At 42.2% G+C, this 17,577-nt stretch overlaps 2 protein-coding genes across 2 annotated transcripts in view; one reads left to right on the top strand and one right to left on the bottom strand.

The window, feature by feature from the left end:
- Nucleotides 1-17,577, top strand: part of bcl2l1 (BCL2 like 1) — an 81,541-nt gene that overhangs the window by 39,362 nt on the left and 24,602 nt on the right. The gene's annotated exons all lie outside the window — the stretch shown is intronic.
- Nucleotides 4,945-13,659, bottom strand: LOC124869169. Its single transcript, XM_047366925.1, has 5 exons — nucleotides 13,333-13,659; nucleotides 8,729-8,834; nucleotides 7,663-7,827; nucleotides 5,324-5,455; nucleotides 4,945-5,237 (listed from the first exon to the last, which is right to left on the bottom strand). The coding sequence occupies exons 1-5, from the start codon at nucleotides 13,642-13,644 to the stop codon at nucleotides 5,104-5,106; spliced, it is 849 nt and encodes a 282-aa protein (XP_047222881.1). The 5' UTR covers nucleotides 13,645-13,659; the 3' UTR covers nucleotides 4,945-5,103.

The raw sequence follows: 17,577 nt of genomic DNA, 5'->3' as shown, positions 1-17,577 counted from the left end.
GCCAAGCGTGCTGCGGCCCGGGCTGTGGCAGAGGCAAAAACTCGGGCCTGGGAGGAGTTTGGTGAGGCCATGGAGAAGGACTACCGGTTGGCCTCGAAGCGATTCTGGCAAACCGTCCGTCGCCTCAGGAGGGGGAAGCAGTGCTTCGCCAACACTGTTTATAGTGGGGGCGGGAGACTGCTGACCTCGACTGAGGACATTATCGGGCGGTGGAAGGAGTACTTCGAGGATCTCCTCAATTCTGCCATCACGCATTCCGTGGTGGAAACAGAGGCTGGGGACTCTGTGTTGGATTCTTTCATCACCCAGGCTGAAGTCACCGAGGTGGTTAAAAAGCTCCGCGGTGGCAAGGCTTCGGGGGTGGATGAGATCCGCCCTGAGTACCTCAAGTCTCTGGATGTTGTAGGGCTGTCATGGTTGACACGTCTCTTCAACATTGCGTGGCGGTCGGGGACAGTGCCTCTGGACTGGCAGACTGGGGTGGTGGTCCCCCTTCATAAGAAGGGGGACCGGAGGGTGTGTTCCAACTACAGGGGGATCACACTCCTCAGCCTCCCTGGTAAGGCCTACGCCAGGGTATTGAAGAGGAGAGTCCGACCGATAGTCGAACCTCGGCTTCAGGAGGAGCAGTGTGGTTTTCGTCCCGGCCGTGGAACACTGGACCAGCTCTATACCCTCTACAGGGTGCTCGAGGGTTCATGGGAGTTTGCCCAACCGGTTCACATGTGTTTTGTGGACCTGGAGAAGGCATTCGACTGTGTCCCTCGTGATGCCCTGTGGGGGGTGCTCCAGGAGTATGGAATCGGGGGCCCTTTACTAGGGGCCATCCGGTCCCTGTACGAGCGGAGCAGGAGTTTGGTCCGCATTGCCGGCACTAAGTCGGACCTGTTCCCAGTGCATGTTGGACTCCGGCAGGGCTGCCCTTTGTCACCGGTCCTGTTCATAACTTTTATGGACAGGATTTCTAGACGGAGCCAAGGGCCGGAGGGGGTCGGGTTTGGGGACCAGTGGATTTCGTCTCTTCTTTTTGCAGATGACGTGGTCCTGCTGGCCCCCTCTAGCCAAGACCTACAGCATGCGCTGTGGCGGTTCGCAGCAGAGTGTGAAGCGGCTGGGATGAGGATCAGCTCCTCCAAGTCCGAGGCCATGGTACTTGACCGGAAAAGGGTGGTTTGTCCTCTTCAGGTTGGAGGGGAGTTCCTGACTCAAGTGGAGGAGTTTAAGTATCTCAGGGTCTTGTTCACAAATGAGGGAAGAATGGAGCGGGAGATCGACAGACGGATTGGTGCGGCTGCCACAGTAATGGGGGCGCTGTGCCGGTCCGTTGTGGTGAAGAGAGAGCTGAGCCGAAAAGCAAAGCTCTCAATTTACTGGTCGGTCTACGTTCCTACCCTCACCTATGGCCATGAACTTTGGGTCATGACCGAAAGAACGAGATCTCGGATACAAGCGGCTGAAATGAGCTTCCTCCGTAGGGTGGCCGGGCACTCCCTTAGAGATAGGGTGAGGATCTCGGCCATCCAGGAGGGGCTCGGAGTAGAGCCGCTGCTCCTCCACATCGAGAGGAGCCAGTTGAGGTGGCTCGGGCATCTATACCGGATGCCTCCTGGACGCCTTCCTCGGGAGGTGTTCCAGGCACGGCCCACCGGGAGGAGGCCCGGGGGACGGCCCAGGACACGCTGGAGGGACTATGTCTCTCGGCTGGCCTGGGAACGCCTTGGGCTCCCCCTGGAGGAACTAGAGGAGGTGTCTGGAGAGAGGGACGTCTGGGCGTCTCTGTTGAGTCTGCTGCCCCTGCGACCCGGTCCCGGATAAGCAGAAGACGACGAGTACGAGGTTTCTAGGCTGCCTTTTTAACTCTGGACGATGTGATGGACACTCCAAAACACTGAAAGGTTCTCAATTAGGAAGACCCATTTGTGCCCAAGTTTTACCTTCCTGGCTTATGTCTTCAGCATTTACATATTGTTCTTTCCTTATGCCATTTATTTTGTGAAGTGTACAAGTTCCTCCTGTGGAGAAACATCCACACAGCCTGATGCTGCAACCGCCATACCTCTCCCTTTGACTTCCTAATGATGGTCGTTATGGCCAAACAATAAAATTTTAGATTCATCAGACCACAGGTCATGTTTTTAAGATTAAGGTCTTTGTACCTGGGTGCATTTTTAAAGTCAGCTTTGGTTGACAGATGACTCGTCTCTCAGTGGATAATGAAACCCCACAACCAGGTTTAGCTCCACATCTCTTCTGCTAAGTCTGGCTGAGTTTCCAATTAAGTCACACAAGGAGGCTGTGGGTTTTATGTCTTGGCTTAAAATAAATCCACAAGTATGTCTGCATTTACCTCAAATATGAATAAACAGAAGGGTAGAAACCATAACATCATCATCTGGGCTTCCCTAATTATTTAAAGGCATAGAAATGGAAAGTATCCAAAAGATTTCTCTGTCATTATTCTGACATTTGGTAAATAAGCATAATTTGGTAATCCTAGCTAACCTAAATCAAGAAAAATCAAACATGTCTGTGAGAGCAAGTACAAAGAAAGGTCAGGCATGAAGTAATGATGATTTTCAAATTTCAGTCCAGTGTCGTTCTGAGCCTCAAGCAGTTTCTGAATGTTCTTACCCCGTGTCAGATTTTCGCAAATAAAAGCCTCATAAAGTCCAGTCAACAGAAACACAATCACAGCTTGCAGCAAAAAGAGATAATATGTGGATTTTCCTCTTCAGTGATAGAGTTCAAGAGTTAAATCAAAGTTCTTTTATCATTTATTTGAAAGATATTAGGCATGGACATGTTCCCCTAGAAAAAAAATACCTCATTTACTTTGTTCTTCAACCTCTGACACATTTTTCACTCAAGTCTTCAGAAAGAAGCACCTCCACTCATTCCTGTAAAACTTGTCGCTACATTATTTCCAAAGAGTTTCAATAAAGCCATCCCGCCCAGAAGGTGTGGGCATGTTTTGTAGAATTGCTCTATGACAGACAGGATACTTATTTCTATTACAACGTTAGAATTTGGAACACAATGGTAACACTGTAATGACACATCATGTTTATTTTGTAACATTAATAGTTTCCAGAATAGACTTCTCCCTTTGAAGAAGAGGATAAAGTAGTAGCAGACTGGTTCCTTTCAGTGCCAGATGGTCCTGCCTCCTGGATGTAAAAATACAGATAATAAATTATTTCCTACTGTACACAAAAAATAACAAAATAACATACAAAAGCAATAATGTAATTCTGTAACAGTAAAGTAGTATTGGTAAAGTGCCAATGATGTAATAGCAATATAACAAGCTATTCCAGAAACCAGTTCCAGAAACAAACCTGGTATTCCCAGGGGGATTGGGGGGCCAGTACAACCGGTTACACAAATACCGACCCTCCACACAACAGTAGTTACACACGTAAAAAACGGTAAATCATTGTTGAAATAGCTGACATGTAATGTAAAGTTGCTAGAAATAAAAAGTAAAACTATAACTTACTAGTGAACTGGGTCCCGAAGACGTTTCTCATCTTCATCCACTTCAAAATCCTCGCTGCTGTCCGAAGAATCTTCTACTTCGAGGTCACCGCCCTGCTTGTTTCCAAGGCTGCCAAATTGTTTGTTTACACCTAATGTTCGAAATCCACGGAAAAAACACATAACAAGCTAAGCGAAAGTTACTCCCAGATTTATTACCTCGGGAATTATCATATGACCGGAAAAGGTCATACGACGACGTGCAATACGTCCCGCAAAGGTGGGATTCCCTACTTTCCATTGATACCAATAAAGACAGGGTGGGGAAAAAGCATATGTGTTTCCTGTAGCATCCTATGTGTAGATTCACATATTCCTGAAGGACCCCTAAGCATCATCTTGTGTGTTTAAATTGCTGTAAAACCTTAAGTATTTGTGAAAAACAAATTTGACAGCTTGTTTCATCAACATTAAAACATCATCCTCTGAGGTTTTTGAGAAAAAAAACACTGTGTTTGACCTACTTTTACTGGGCGTGGTTCTGCTCATATCGGTACCGGTATACTCGGGCATAAGGATGTCGTCGTCTAGAGGATGGCTCAAACAACAAATTTGTCTTTAAAGGCCTTACCTTCTTTCATGCCACAAACTTGGTGTAAGGTTTGAGAAAGTTTTATGCTCAGACAAGAAAAAAATGAATATAATGGCTTCCAACATTATTGGCATGGAAAGGAGATTCCACTGGAGATGTTTTGCCACAGCCGAAGATCTGACCGCTTTTACCTTCAGTGGAACCATAGAGCTTCAGGTTGTGAAGGGGCTTCGAAATGCAACTGGTGATGCGGAGATGTTGCAGAGAGTATCCTTCTTGACTGAGTGGAGTAACGAGTGGGTCTTTCAACAGAAAAAATATTTCAGATAAAAAAATAAAAACTCCCGAAGAGGTAACCAAAGAAACAAAGCAGTTTCACTTTATTAAGAAATAGAACGTGGAAATAAAATATCAGCAAAATTAGAAGCAGTTCAAGAGAACTGCAGCTTAAGGGACAAAGGTTGCCCTCTTCCTCTGGATCCTGCAGGTTGGATGGTGAAACCTCCTAGCAGATGTCCATCTTTTGGGCCATTCTACATGTTTAATCCTTTTAAAAACTATTTGGGCATGGATGGTAGAACAGCAGTGCTTGCATCTTGGGCCCAGACTGTAAACAATGAAATAACAGTCAGAGTAAACTCAGAATTACTAGTTTTACTGTTAATTGTTAAGGTTGTAGTTTCTGCGCACATAATGCATCACTTAGCCTTGATGGGTTGGGTTATAAGCAATTTCACTGAATAAAATGACAAAATGTAAAAAAAATAAAAGTTATTAACAAAGCTAGAAGGTAATTTTTAGTTCAGAAAAGAAAAATCCCATCAATCCCTCTCTTTACAGTTTTGGTTTGGCTCCATATATCAAAACAAGATAAACAGAGTTATAAGAAGGCTTTATTATAATTATGTTATGGCCACAGTAATAAATTGCCAGAAGCCCTCAGTAGCTGTAGAGGAGGCAGAGTGGGGAGACGGAGATAAAACAGAATGAAGTCAGAACTCTGTGGCATCCCAGGCTCTATCCAGACATTCCTTTCATTTCCACTGGCCCTTTTCGTAGTCCCACTTGGCAGAGAAGCCCTGCACAGGGTTGACCCTCATGTCCAACATCCTCTGGAGCTGCATGGCCTGCCAGTCCTCATCATTGGTCCTGGGATGCGGAGGGTAGACTGGAGAAAACAAAAGATTGTAATCCACTTCAAGGGACCAAACACTCCTTTTATTGTCAGACCTGAAAAGAGTGAAAGCTTTTTACCGTAAATTCTCTGCCACCAGACCACCAGACCAGTGAAGCCCAGAAAGAAGAAGATGCCACCCACTACAGTTTTCCACTCTCCTTTAGGCTCCTTCATCTCTGCATAGGTCTGGTAGAACATGAGACGATACACTGGAGGGAAGGAGAAAGGACAGGGTGAGGCATGTATGGAAATCAGGAGGAATTTTCTAGCATCATGACTGTCTACCTTCATGTTTTACATTATTATAAACTATTTAAAAAGAAACAATATAAACACCAAGAAAGGAAAAAGTTTGACAACTTAAATGAGAAATCGTTAAATGGACAGAATTTATATAGCAATTTTCTAGTCATATCAACCATTCACAGCGCTTTGCACTAGAGCCACATTCACCCAATCACACTCACTAAGGTGAACAAAGTCATACACCCATACACAGATCTGTTGGCAACTTGGACCTAAGTGCCCTGCCCAGGGGCACATCTGGTGAGAGGAGGGAGCTGGGATCGAACCCACAACTTTCAGATTGCAAGATGACTACTCCTCTCACTGAGTCACAGACGCCCCTCACTTCAGTGTTTTCCAAGGGTTTTAATGGTTCTTTCAGTGCCTTTCAAAAGTTTTTACATCCGTTTACATTTTCCACATTTTGTCACGTTACAACTACAAACTTCAATGAATTTAACCAGGATTTTATGTGATGGAATTAACACAAAGTGGTACATATTAAACTAAAGTCTAAAAATGTGACACGCATTTGTATTCAGCCATCTTTACTTTTACACCCCCAAATAAAATTCATTGCATCCAGTTGATTTCAGAAGTCACCTAACTATTAAACAGTGTCAACCTGTGTGTATCTAAATCTGAGATTAAACCCAGTTGTTCTGTAAAGGCCTCAAAGGTTTGCTAGTAAACATTAGGGAACAAAGAGCATCATAAAGACCAAGAAACACAGCTAACAGGTCAGGGATAAAGTTCTGCAGATGCTGAACTCAGGTTTAGGTTATAAAACATTAACTAAAATTCTGAACATCTGACAGAGCTTTGATTAACTAAAAAGGAGAAGAGTTTACTTACCAAGACATATCCAAACTCCTTAACTAACAGGCCGGGCAAGGAGAGTATTAATCAGAAGCAGCCAAGAGGCCCATGGAAACTCAGGAGGAGATGCAAACTTCCACAGCTCAGGTGGGACAATCTGTTAACACGATAACGATTAAAGGTGTACTCCACAAATGTAGTCTTTATGGAACAATGGTGGGAAGACAGTCTTCAGAATTTCCATTTGCTATTTGCTACAATCTATGTGGGAGACTCAGCAAACATGTAGAAGAAGGTGGTCTGGTCAGGGGAGACCAGACATTTTGTACTACATCCAAAAATGCCACTCATGGTGGAAAACCATGCAATCAACCTTAACACACTATCCCCAAGGTGAAATATGGTGGTGGCAGATCATGCTGCGGGAATGCTTTTCTTCAGCAGGGACAGGAAAGCTGGTCAGAGCTGATGGAAAGATGGATGCAGAGGTCCTCCATACAGCAGGACAACAGGACTGGTTTAGATCAAAGCATATTTATTTAGAATGGCCAAGTCAAAGTCCAATCCTAAATCCAAAACTGGATCTGTGCCAAAAGTTAAGCAAATGCATTGCACCTTTTTCAGATTTGTTTTGTAAAAACCATGTAAATCATCACAGAAGTGGGTAACGCTGCAAAATATGAAAAATATATCTGAGGGTGTAAACACTTCTATGAATCACTAAAGAAGTAGAGAGGAATTCAGATGGTCCATTCAAGGCGCAAATGTCTGGAGTTCGATACAATTCTGCACACTCTGCTTGTTTGGAGCCAGACTTTCTTCAGGAACAAAGTGTGAAAAGTAATGTTGGTTTAAACCTACAACACAGCTCTGTATAGCAAGGTATTTTACCAGTGTGATGATGTAAAGGTTTCTATTTTCTGTTTAATTTCTGACTAATTTCAGTTCACCAGTCAAAATTTTCCTTGACTAATTTATTACTGTGACACATCAAAGTAAAACCACTTTTAGTACCCTGTCATAATAATACAGTACCAGGTTGAGTCGAGTTTATCTTGAAATGCAATTAAAACTAGTGATGCTGACTAGAAATTCAAAATAACAATAAATATGAATAGAGGAAATGAAACCAGAATAACCTTTATAATGTGCTCTGATGTCTGTCTATGATGTCGGTATCCAGATTCCCCGGTGGGGAGGTTATATCTGACTAGAGCTACTGATATTGGGTGCACTGGGTGCCTTGTTTGGCTAATTCTCACCAGAGGAGGAATATTGTAACATTTCAGACTGAGAAATGGGAGAAACTTACAGGTGATCTTCTCCTCATTGGTCAGCTGACTCCAGGGTCCCTTCTCCTTCTGCTTCAGGCTCTTGTCAGCATCACTCAGGATATCAATGTAGGGTTTGTCAGGCAGAGGGGTGTCCAGCCGGTCGTAGTACAAAGGCCGAGACATGTCCACTGTCTCTACCACCTCTGGAAGGACAGGAGAAAAATGACTAGGATTATAATAGGATGGTAATATGTTCAATATGGTGCAGCAGTGCCATCTGCTGGTTTTACAGACATACATCTCCTCATTTATATTTTTTAATGTAAATATTATTGCCCTGAAGGGCCAGTTGTCAGGCATATGACCTTACATTTATTAAAAAAATAAACTAAAAGAAACGAAATGTTCCTCTAAGCATTGTTTTTTATTTGATTTATTATTGATAAGACACATTTCTCTAATCTAAAGCTGTCTTCTGTTAACAAGGAGTCTTTAATAAAAGAGTTGCTCTTTGTATTTAGACAGAAAGTTGTCAATTAAATACCTGTTCATGGATCAGTTGGAAAACCCTTATGTGTTTTATTTATTTTCAATCTCTACAGAAGAATTTCCTCTGATTAGGTGGTTGTTTAATTGAAACATTTGCTTTTTATGGTCTGTAGGATTCTTTTAACAGGGTTCTGTATTTCAATTTATCACAACAGCTTCAGTTAAGCGCATTGGGTGCTTTAGTGGGACATGAACCTGGAATGAAGGAACAAATAGGTGAAACCCATCCGAGGTTGATGTATTTAATGTGAAGTAATCTCATGAATACTCACTGGGTTGCTTGTTAATCCATGGTGAGAATCAGGATCTTCTATCAGATACTCAAAGGGTTATAAGTCATGTGTTATTTGAGGATTACATGAATTCTAGCCTTATTTTAAAGTGTTCCCCCACAAACAGTCAGTAAAACATAAAGAACAGAAATCATTCACAGCAGCTCTACATTTTGGTCCAGAATTAGGTCCAACATGTGAACATGTGCTAGTTTACAACTAAAACACTGCAAAACAAAGCTCTCATTGAAAACCAACAGAATACTCTTAGTTATATTTGTACCATGACTCTGCTGGCTCTTCATCCTCACTCTGCTGCTGGTGGTCAGGGCTGCGATGGGACTCCTGGCCAGAAGACTTCCCAGGCGACCTGAGGTCAGGCGCAGCATCTGGAAGCAGATGGGTGAATGTGTTTATATACATACACTACAGACCAAAAGTTTGGACACACCTTCTCATTCAAAGAGTTTTCTTTATTTTCATGACTATGAATATTGTAGCTTCACACTGAAGGCATCAAAACTATGAATGAACACATGTGGAATTATATACTGAACAAAAAAGTATGAAACAACTTAAAATATGTCTTATATTCTAGGTTCATCAAAGTAGCCACCTTTTGCTTTGATTACTGCTCCGCACACTCTTGGCATTCTGTTGATGAGCTTCAAGAGGTAGTCACCTGAAATGGTTTTCCAACAGTCTTGAAGGAGTTCCCAGAGATGCTTAGCACTTGTTGGCCCTTTTCCCTTCACTCTGAGGTCCAGCTCACCCCAAACCATCTCGATTGGGTTCAGGTCCGGTGACTGTGGAGGCCAGGTCATCTGGCGCAGCACCCCATCACTCTACTTCTTGGTCAAATAGCCCTTACACAGCCTGGAGGTGTGTTTGGGGTTATTGTCCTGTTAGAAAAATGCATTATGGTCCAACTAAACGCAAACCGGATGGAATAGCATGCTGCTGCAAGATGCTGTGGTAGCCATGCTGGTTCAGTATGCCTTCAGTTTTGAATAAATCCCCAACAGTGTCACCAGCAAAGCACCCCCACACCATCACACCTCCTCCTCCATGCTTCACGGTTGGAACCAGGCATGTAGAGTCCATCCGTTCACCTCTTCTGCGCCGCACAAAGACACGGTGGTTGGAACCAAAGATCTCAAACTTGGACTCATCAGACTAAAGCACAGATTTCCACTGGTCTAATGTCCATTCCTTGTGTTCTTTAGCCCAAACAAGTCTCTTCTGCTTGTTGCCTGTCCTCAGCAGTGGTTTCCTAGCAGCTATTTTACCATGAAGGCCTGATTCACACAGTCTCCTCTTAACAGTTGTTCTAGAGATGTGTCTGCTGCTAGAACTCTGTGTGGCATTGACCTGTTCTCTAATCTGAGCTGCTGTTAACCTGCGATTTCTGAGGCTGGTGACTCGGATGAACTTATCGTCCGCAGCAGAGGTGACTCTTGGTCTTTCTTTCTTGGGGCGGTCCTCATGTGAGCCAGTTTCTTTGTAGCGCTTGATGGTTTTTGCGACTGCACTTGGGGACACTTTCAAAGTTTTCCCAGTTGTTCGGACTGACTGACCTTCATTTCTTAAAGTAATGATGGCCACTCGTTTTTCTTTACTTAGCTGCTTTTTTCTTGCCATAATACAAATTCTAACAGTCTATTCAGTAGGACTATCAGCTGTGTACTCTATCCACCTCCTGCACAACACAACTGATGGTCCCAACTCTATTTATAAGGTTTGAAATCCCTCTTATTAAACTTGACAGGGCACACATGTGAAGTGAAAACCATTTCAGGTGACTACCTCTTGAAGCTCATCAACAGAATGCCAAGAGTGTGCGAAGCAGTAATCAAAGCAAAACTACTACTACTTTGAAGAACCTAGAATATAAGACATATTTTCAGTTGTTTCACACTTTTTTGTTCAGTATATAATTCCACATGTGTTAATTCATAGTTCTGATGCCTTCAGTGTGAAGCTGCAATATTCATAGTCATGAAAATAAAGAAAACTCTTTGAATGAGAAGGTGTGTCCAAACTTTTGGGCTGTACTGTATATGTATATATGCATTATCTGCTTTTCAAAATGTTTTTTATTAGATATTTTGAGTCTTTTACAGAGATAGCATCCGGAATCAGTTGTTCCTTCAATGGACAAACACTGATGAAGCAGCCTAAAATGGCTGTCAAATTCTCTTGTATGGCCTGACTTTAAATTATCTTTTGAAAACTACACAGAAGGAACCACACACCTCCTTGTTTGAACCAAAATTAGTTTATTTGTAAAGCAAATTAAAAACCTTGCAAGTTGGACCAAATCATTGTACAGTTAAGGTAATTAGAAACCAAAAAAACAAGAGGATAAAAATGACAAAATAGGAATAAAATCAATTCAGTTTTATTTATATAGCGCCATTTCACAACACGTTGTCTGAAGGCATTTTACAAAGTCAATCCGATTAATTCATACAGATTTCAAGGTGGGTACATCTAAAAATTATTTAATAAAAATAAAACAACCTAAAAAAATGTAAATATAAAATCGGTCAACATTAGGTTACTAAGTTTTTACTGAAATAAAATTGGGAACCTTTTTTTTGATTGAGTGATTATTATTATTATTTTTATTCAGTCAGTCATTTTCTATCGCTTATTCCATAGTGGGTCACAGGGGAGCTGGTGCCTATCTCCAGCAGTCTATGGGCAAGAGGCGGGGTACACCCTGGACAGGTCGCCAGTCCATCACAGGGCAACACACATACAACCACACACACTCATTCATACACCTAAGGGCAATTTAGAGAGACCAATTAACCTAACAGGCATGTCTTTGGAATGTGGGAGGAAGCTGGAGTACCCGGTGAGAACCCACGCATGCACAGTGAGAACATGCAAACTCCATGCAGAAAGACCCCTGGCCAGGAATCAAACCCAGGACCTTCTTGCTGCAAGGCAACAGTGCTACCAACTGCGCCACCGTGCAGCCCAATGTTGTTATTATTATTATTATTATCATTATTATTATTATTTGAATGAAATATATTTAGTTTCATCTGTGCAACCAGGACCAGGTAGCTTTAATAAAGAAGATAGTAGAAAACTGTGGAAAAAAAGCCATAAACATCCTTAGATAGTTTTGTTTTGTGTTTTTTATAATTTCCATCACCTCCTTGACTACAGCAGCACAGTTACCTTCCTGTTCACAGGAAGTCATGAAAGCTCCTGTTTATGCTCCTCATTTCATTCCCCAACCATATGTCTTGTGTTTCAGGTAATTTAAAACTTTCCATATATTTAAATTAGATTTTTTCCTTTGCCTTTTGCCAGAGCAGCTATAGATTAAAGTTAGAGATTTTATCCTGCATGTTTTTTAAATTAGCCCTTATACTTATTGAACTTTGCTAATACATTTCACAGCACCTGTAAAACAGCACCTATTATTTTTTATATTTTACTACATTGGTATTTCTTATAATTACATATTTTTGTATTAAGGTGAACTAAAGCAACTTGTTAAGCAGAAAGTATGATTTTATTCTCTTAGAAAATCAGTAACCACTACCTGCGGTTAACTCAGGCAGAAAGTTAAACTCTACATTTATACTTTTGTACACACATAAAGTACATTTACTACATTTATGATGAACAACTTCTCTACATATGTGTTGGGTATTATTAATTAATGCTATAATCTGGTATAGATTTAAGTTGTTGTCTCTTTAAATATCTAAGCTTTGGTATGCCATGTTGTTATTTACAACAGTGAAGCAGACCATCGCACTAAGAGCTTCAGAACCGTATACTGGCAAAAAACCAAATCCCTTTTTTAGCCCATCTAGCTCTCGCTGTCTACTGCTGTTAATCACACATGACCCTGTAATCTACAACCCAAAGGCACTTGGTAAAATGTATTCCATATATTTGATGTTTGAATGTTTTAGATTTGATCTGTGTGAGTTCTTCCAGAATCACAATTTTTCCTTGACACTGGATGGAAAAAAGAGGATGGCTTTGAAGTCGCTGTGATGTTCACCAGGGACTTTCAGTAGAGGTACAGATCTGTGTTTGTGTGCATTATCTCATGCAACACTCCAGATGCTGTTCCCTTCACTGTTTGGACTATTCCAACCATTACTAACACTGTTCTACCTCTAAATGTCATCCCAGTCTTCTACTAAGTATTTCTCATAGACTTAAATGACACTGAGTTGAACTGATTTGATCTTTTTTCCCTACGAAGACTTTATGGCGTATTTCTAAGAAAATGTATTGCCATTCTGATTTATTTTACCTCTGATTTGCATTGCAGAAAAACTGTTCCATGTTTCTTAATTCCCTGATTTTATAGAAACACACAGCAAATGAAAGAGCTGGAAACTGGGATTAAGTGAATTCAGGATCTTCAGTTGATCTTCTTATAAAGAAGTAAATATACACTTCAAACTGAGAGAAATGTAAACTTTGTTCTTCACAGTTTTCATAATAGACCTCTTTCTTGAATTACATTTGAAATCTAAGTGGAGAGATTGATGTTTGAAATACCAGCGAGCCTTCATGATTTTATTTCTGCTCAGCTGTTTAATCCCTACAAGGACAAAAACTTCGGGAACTTGCAGAAAGAACTAAGTTATTTTTTAAGTTGCAACTTTCGTTCTACAAGTATAGTTTGTCTTTGTTGCATATTTAGCCTTCTCACACTGATCTCTGTGGTCAATCTGTGGTCCTATCTTCCCTGCACGTCCGCCTCTCTCTCCCTAACCTTCTGGGATTCAAGACATAAACTTGGTGTGTGTGGGAGGGTGGTGGTGGGGTGTCTATTCCTGGTTTTATCCCCTTAAGTTCTTCTCCATCTGTTGATTTAAGTGACCAAAGCCAGATACTCACTGTAGTGGTGAGATTTAAAGATGCAGCAGGAAAGCACCAAGTCCTTGTGAAAAAATGTCTGCTTCGGGCTTCTTTCCTGTCGCTCCTGTCACCTCCTAACTCTGAGCAGGAATCAACTGGTGGGCGGGCGACAAAGGCTGCATGAAAGGAAGAGGGAGAAAGAGGGAAGCTGGAAGGGGGATGGAGTTTAGATGAGGGGAGGGAGATCTTATCTGGGCAAATAAACAACTGAGCAGAGCATGTGAGAGGACTGGCAAAAACAGAGAAGGGGTTTAGTTTGACTGCAGAACAGAAGTAAAACAAGAACACCATTTTAGTTCTATACCCTCCTTCCATCTTCTAATTAGGCCAAGTAGGGCCGTCAGAGTCCTTAAGCTGTTTCTTCAGGGTAAAGGGGGGCTATGGGTCACAGGAGGTGTGGAAATTAAAAGATATGTTGGCAGAAATATTTCCTAGCAACTCCACAGGTTCTGATTGGCACCGGGCCACCTTTATCTTACCATGGTAGACAAACGTCAGCAGCAGCACAGGCAGGAGAGGTTAAATAAGGACAACGTTTCTCTGAGCGACCTCCTGCCACCAAAACACAGCTCAGGTTCACCTTCAAACAGTTCTCTGTTGCTCCCACAGGAAAACAAACACTCAAAATAATGCTGTGGGCATGAATAGAATGCTCAACTAACAGTGCATACACAAAATTTCTGTCATTGTTATAATACTGAGTTAGGGAGTCAGTCAGTGGTTTGTGTTTCATTGGTCAACACTCAAAATATTATATAACTAACCCTGTCTAGGTTTGCATACTGCATGTTCACCTGATCCCTGCATCTGCAGCCACTCGGGTTAAAGTACATCAGGTGGGAGTTTTGAGAATGTTTGGGCAGTTAGTAGTCTTTAAAATGAAAGAAGTGCTCAATATTTGTCTTGTTTCTGTTAACAGATGCAATGGGTTTTACTGTGGTTTCATGGCATAAAGTGTTGTTAATGTTTAAGGTGCAAGTTTATTTACCATATTTTGCAAGACTTATGGTGTCATTATATTTGAGAGGGAGCTCAAGCAGCTCAGTCAGACTGGATAAAACTGTAGTCAGTATTTTTGAAATCTTCCTCAGATTGTCAGTCAGATTTAAGTGTTTAAGTTTTTCCACGTGTACTGTTTTGATATTTCAAGCATACTATATTGAGAAACTACATGTACTAGATTTGCTCTACAAAAAGGATACATTAGGGCGAAATCCTAATTGCGTGATTAACTTTATCAAGTCAAGACTGAATCCAGCTTCAAAGTAGGCAGGCCACATTAATGTAATAGGTACCTGTGTTTCTATGATCTTCAAACATTTGGATTATCTGTGTGTTGATCTGTGGGTGTATAGGTGTGTGTAGGTGTGTGTGTGTCTGTGAGAGTGTATGTGTAGAAATAAGTGTGTTTAGAGTGATGAGAACAGCAAAAGGCCTTCAACACACAGCTTCAAGAGCAGCAAAGAACAGGAGGTGTCGGGTCCAGAAGGTCGCAGCAGCATCATGTAGTCTTACACCAATGGGCAGCCATATGCCCAGCACAGAGGTAGCTTGTCAGTGAAACAAAGGAGCAGAGGCACAGGGTGCGATGTGGGGGACTCAGCCCCCCGGACCCAGCCACACTGTCATCCCCCATTTCGCAGACCAAGCCCGGGACCCAGTCCCCTTGGTGGCCCACAGCCGCCACCAACCACTGGCAGAAAGACCACCCAGCACCAAGCAGGGGAAATCCCCCCAACATGTCAGACAGGAGTCCGCCGGCAGCCAGGAAGAACCAAGGTTGTGAGGGTATTTTACCATTCCCATCTGGTGAGTTAACCCCTGGGAGTTCAAGACGGGGGGATACCCAACAGAGCCCTGCGTAACCCCTGCAGCCTACCACTGGCCAGACACATGCCCAGGAGCCATTGGCCACCCAATGGGAGGCCACCACTCTGGGACATGGTCCGAGCCCCCACACAAACAACACCCCACCAAGGGGGGGCAGCCCTCTGTCGGTACCCCATGGCACCGTCAGAGAATCCAGGGCCTCCTACACCTCCAGTCCCAGCACAGGAACTGGGTCCTCAAAAGAGGACCACACAGTGCCCCTAAGCCACCCCACAGTGTTTGTATTTAATAATGTGAAATGTTTTGATTAATGCAGATAGATATGTCTGAAGTGTATTCAAATCGTGGTTGTGGCTGGGTTGTGCGACACCCCACTGCTTGTTGACTGCAGAGTCTATCTGACCCCAACCCCAAAGTCCTAAGTGTCTATATGTGCTAAAATTGAGGAACAGGACATTGCCAAACATAGCTTGGGTGGGGGTGGGGTTGGGGGTTGTGGGGTTTTGGTAGGGTCTGGGCAATGCACGATGTTGTCCCCATGCCTGCAAAATCCATTGTTCTACATCCCAAGACCACAATGATGTATGGTGTGTGGTGTTACATATGCTATGGAGGAGGGGATGGTCGCCTAGGTGCTGGCATGAATCCCCATGCGGGCCAGCTCCCCTATACACACCTATACAGCGATGACCGAGGCCATGGATCCCCTCAGAGATCACTAAAGATGCCAGGGTGGCATCCCCACAAAGGGGTCGCCCCCCCCCCCCATTCCTCTTGCCAATACTGTCAGTTAAAACGAAAAATTGGTAGTTGTGCTAATTTTGGAATCCAAGACTCATTTTAAGTAAAACAGGTCAAAACATTATGGGTTTAACATCAACAGAACATCACCTTTGGATAACTACATTATCTGATACCCAAACCTTAAATTGTAAAAATGATACAATGGTTAAATCACATATTTAAATTTCAGTTTGTTGGGCAAATTGAACATGGTTAATGTTAAATGATGAATCTAAATCAAAGTGCAGAAGACATTAAAATAAACATGGAACATTTTTTTAGATGACTGTCTCCTGGTCTTTGTGACTCCTGAGTCAACAATGAAAACTAAAGCTGACTGTTTGCTTGGTCAAGAATGGGCCTCCTCCACTGAATTGATTTCCAGGGTCACTTATGTACTATTGTTTTAGTGAAACTGAATCAGTTAGTCTAAATCAGGATAAACAGAAGTGCCCTGGCTAATTCTGGATGGGCTGACCAGCTCAAATTCTAATATTTAGTTCTGTTTAGCTGTTGTTTTGGGTATCTTTGTAAACCAAAAATATATAAACACACCCCTCCTTAGAGTCAGCACCATGAAGGTCCAAATGTACAAACAGGATGTGGACTAGCCTCTGCTCCCTGCAGCCTGGGAAACTGGACCCGCTGGGGATTCATAGACTGACATGAAAAAAACAAAACTGAACATTTTTTTAAATGTTGGTCTGGATTGTATCGACATAGGTTATTTAAGCAATTTCTTTTTTCCTCTTGGTCAATTTGGCTCTGTTTTGACCTTTAAAACAAACCCATTAGGTACCAAATCATGCATTGAATAATGGTTATTCCAGACTTTATGTGTTAGTTTTATTCACACGTACAACATAGAAATCTTAAAATATGTATTCCAAATTGAAAATGTTTTGATAAATGAAACTTTAAAGTCATTTCAAGAAGACAGTGTTATTTCAGTATGTGTTTTAGTTCTCAGTATAAATATAGCTGATCTGAACAAATAGCATCAAGAATGCAGACGAGTCAGAGATAAAATCACAGAGAAGTTTAAAGCACAGATAGGTTCTAAAAATGTTATGGATCCCAGGATTGGTATCGGAGTAACACAATGATAACTCTGTAAGGTACAGAAAAGGCGTAGCAGCAATGAACATGTGTTTTGCTTATCTTCCATATTGTGCCTGGCATGAGGGCGGAAAGCCTTAACTAATGTAACCTGATATCACAAGCGTCCACATAACAAATGTTCTCTTGGGACGTTGCTCGCATGTATCAGCCCAATGAAAATAAAATACGAAGTCCATCATGTAAACTCCTAGGATTAACATTAATGCCAAAATTAGGAAAATTAGATAACTATTATAATTTTGCCAAACACAAAAAGGGTTAAAAATTATTTTGGGCTTCCTACTAAACAATAACCTAAGGCAAAGAGCATTAATCTTAGAAGTAGCCAGGAGGCCCATGGCAACTCTAGGAGAGCTGCAGAGATCCACAGCTCCGGTTGCAATCAGTTGACAGGACTACTTAGTTCTTTCTGCACTATAAATCTGGCCTCCTAAGAAGAGTGGTACGCAGAAAACCATAAGAGGTCCTGCTTGAAGTTTGCCACTAACC

This window comes from Girardinichthys multiradiatus, chromosome 1 (assembly GCF_021462225.1).
Source record: "Girardinichthys multiradiatus isolate DD_20200921_A chromosome 1, DD_fGirMul_XY1, whole genome shotgun sequence".
NCBI classification, from domain to species: Eukaryota; Metazoa; Chordata; class Actinopteri; order Cyprinodontiformes; family Goodeidae; genus Girardinichthys; species Girardinichthys multiradiatus.
The sequence above is the reverse complement of the archived record's forward strand: the minus strand, read 5'-3'. Positions and strand labels throughout refer to the sequence as shown.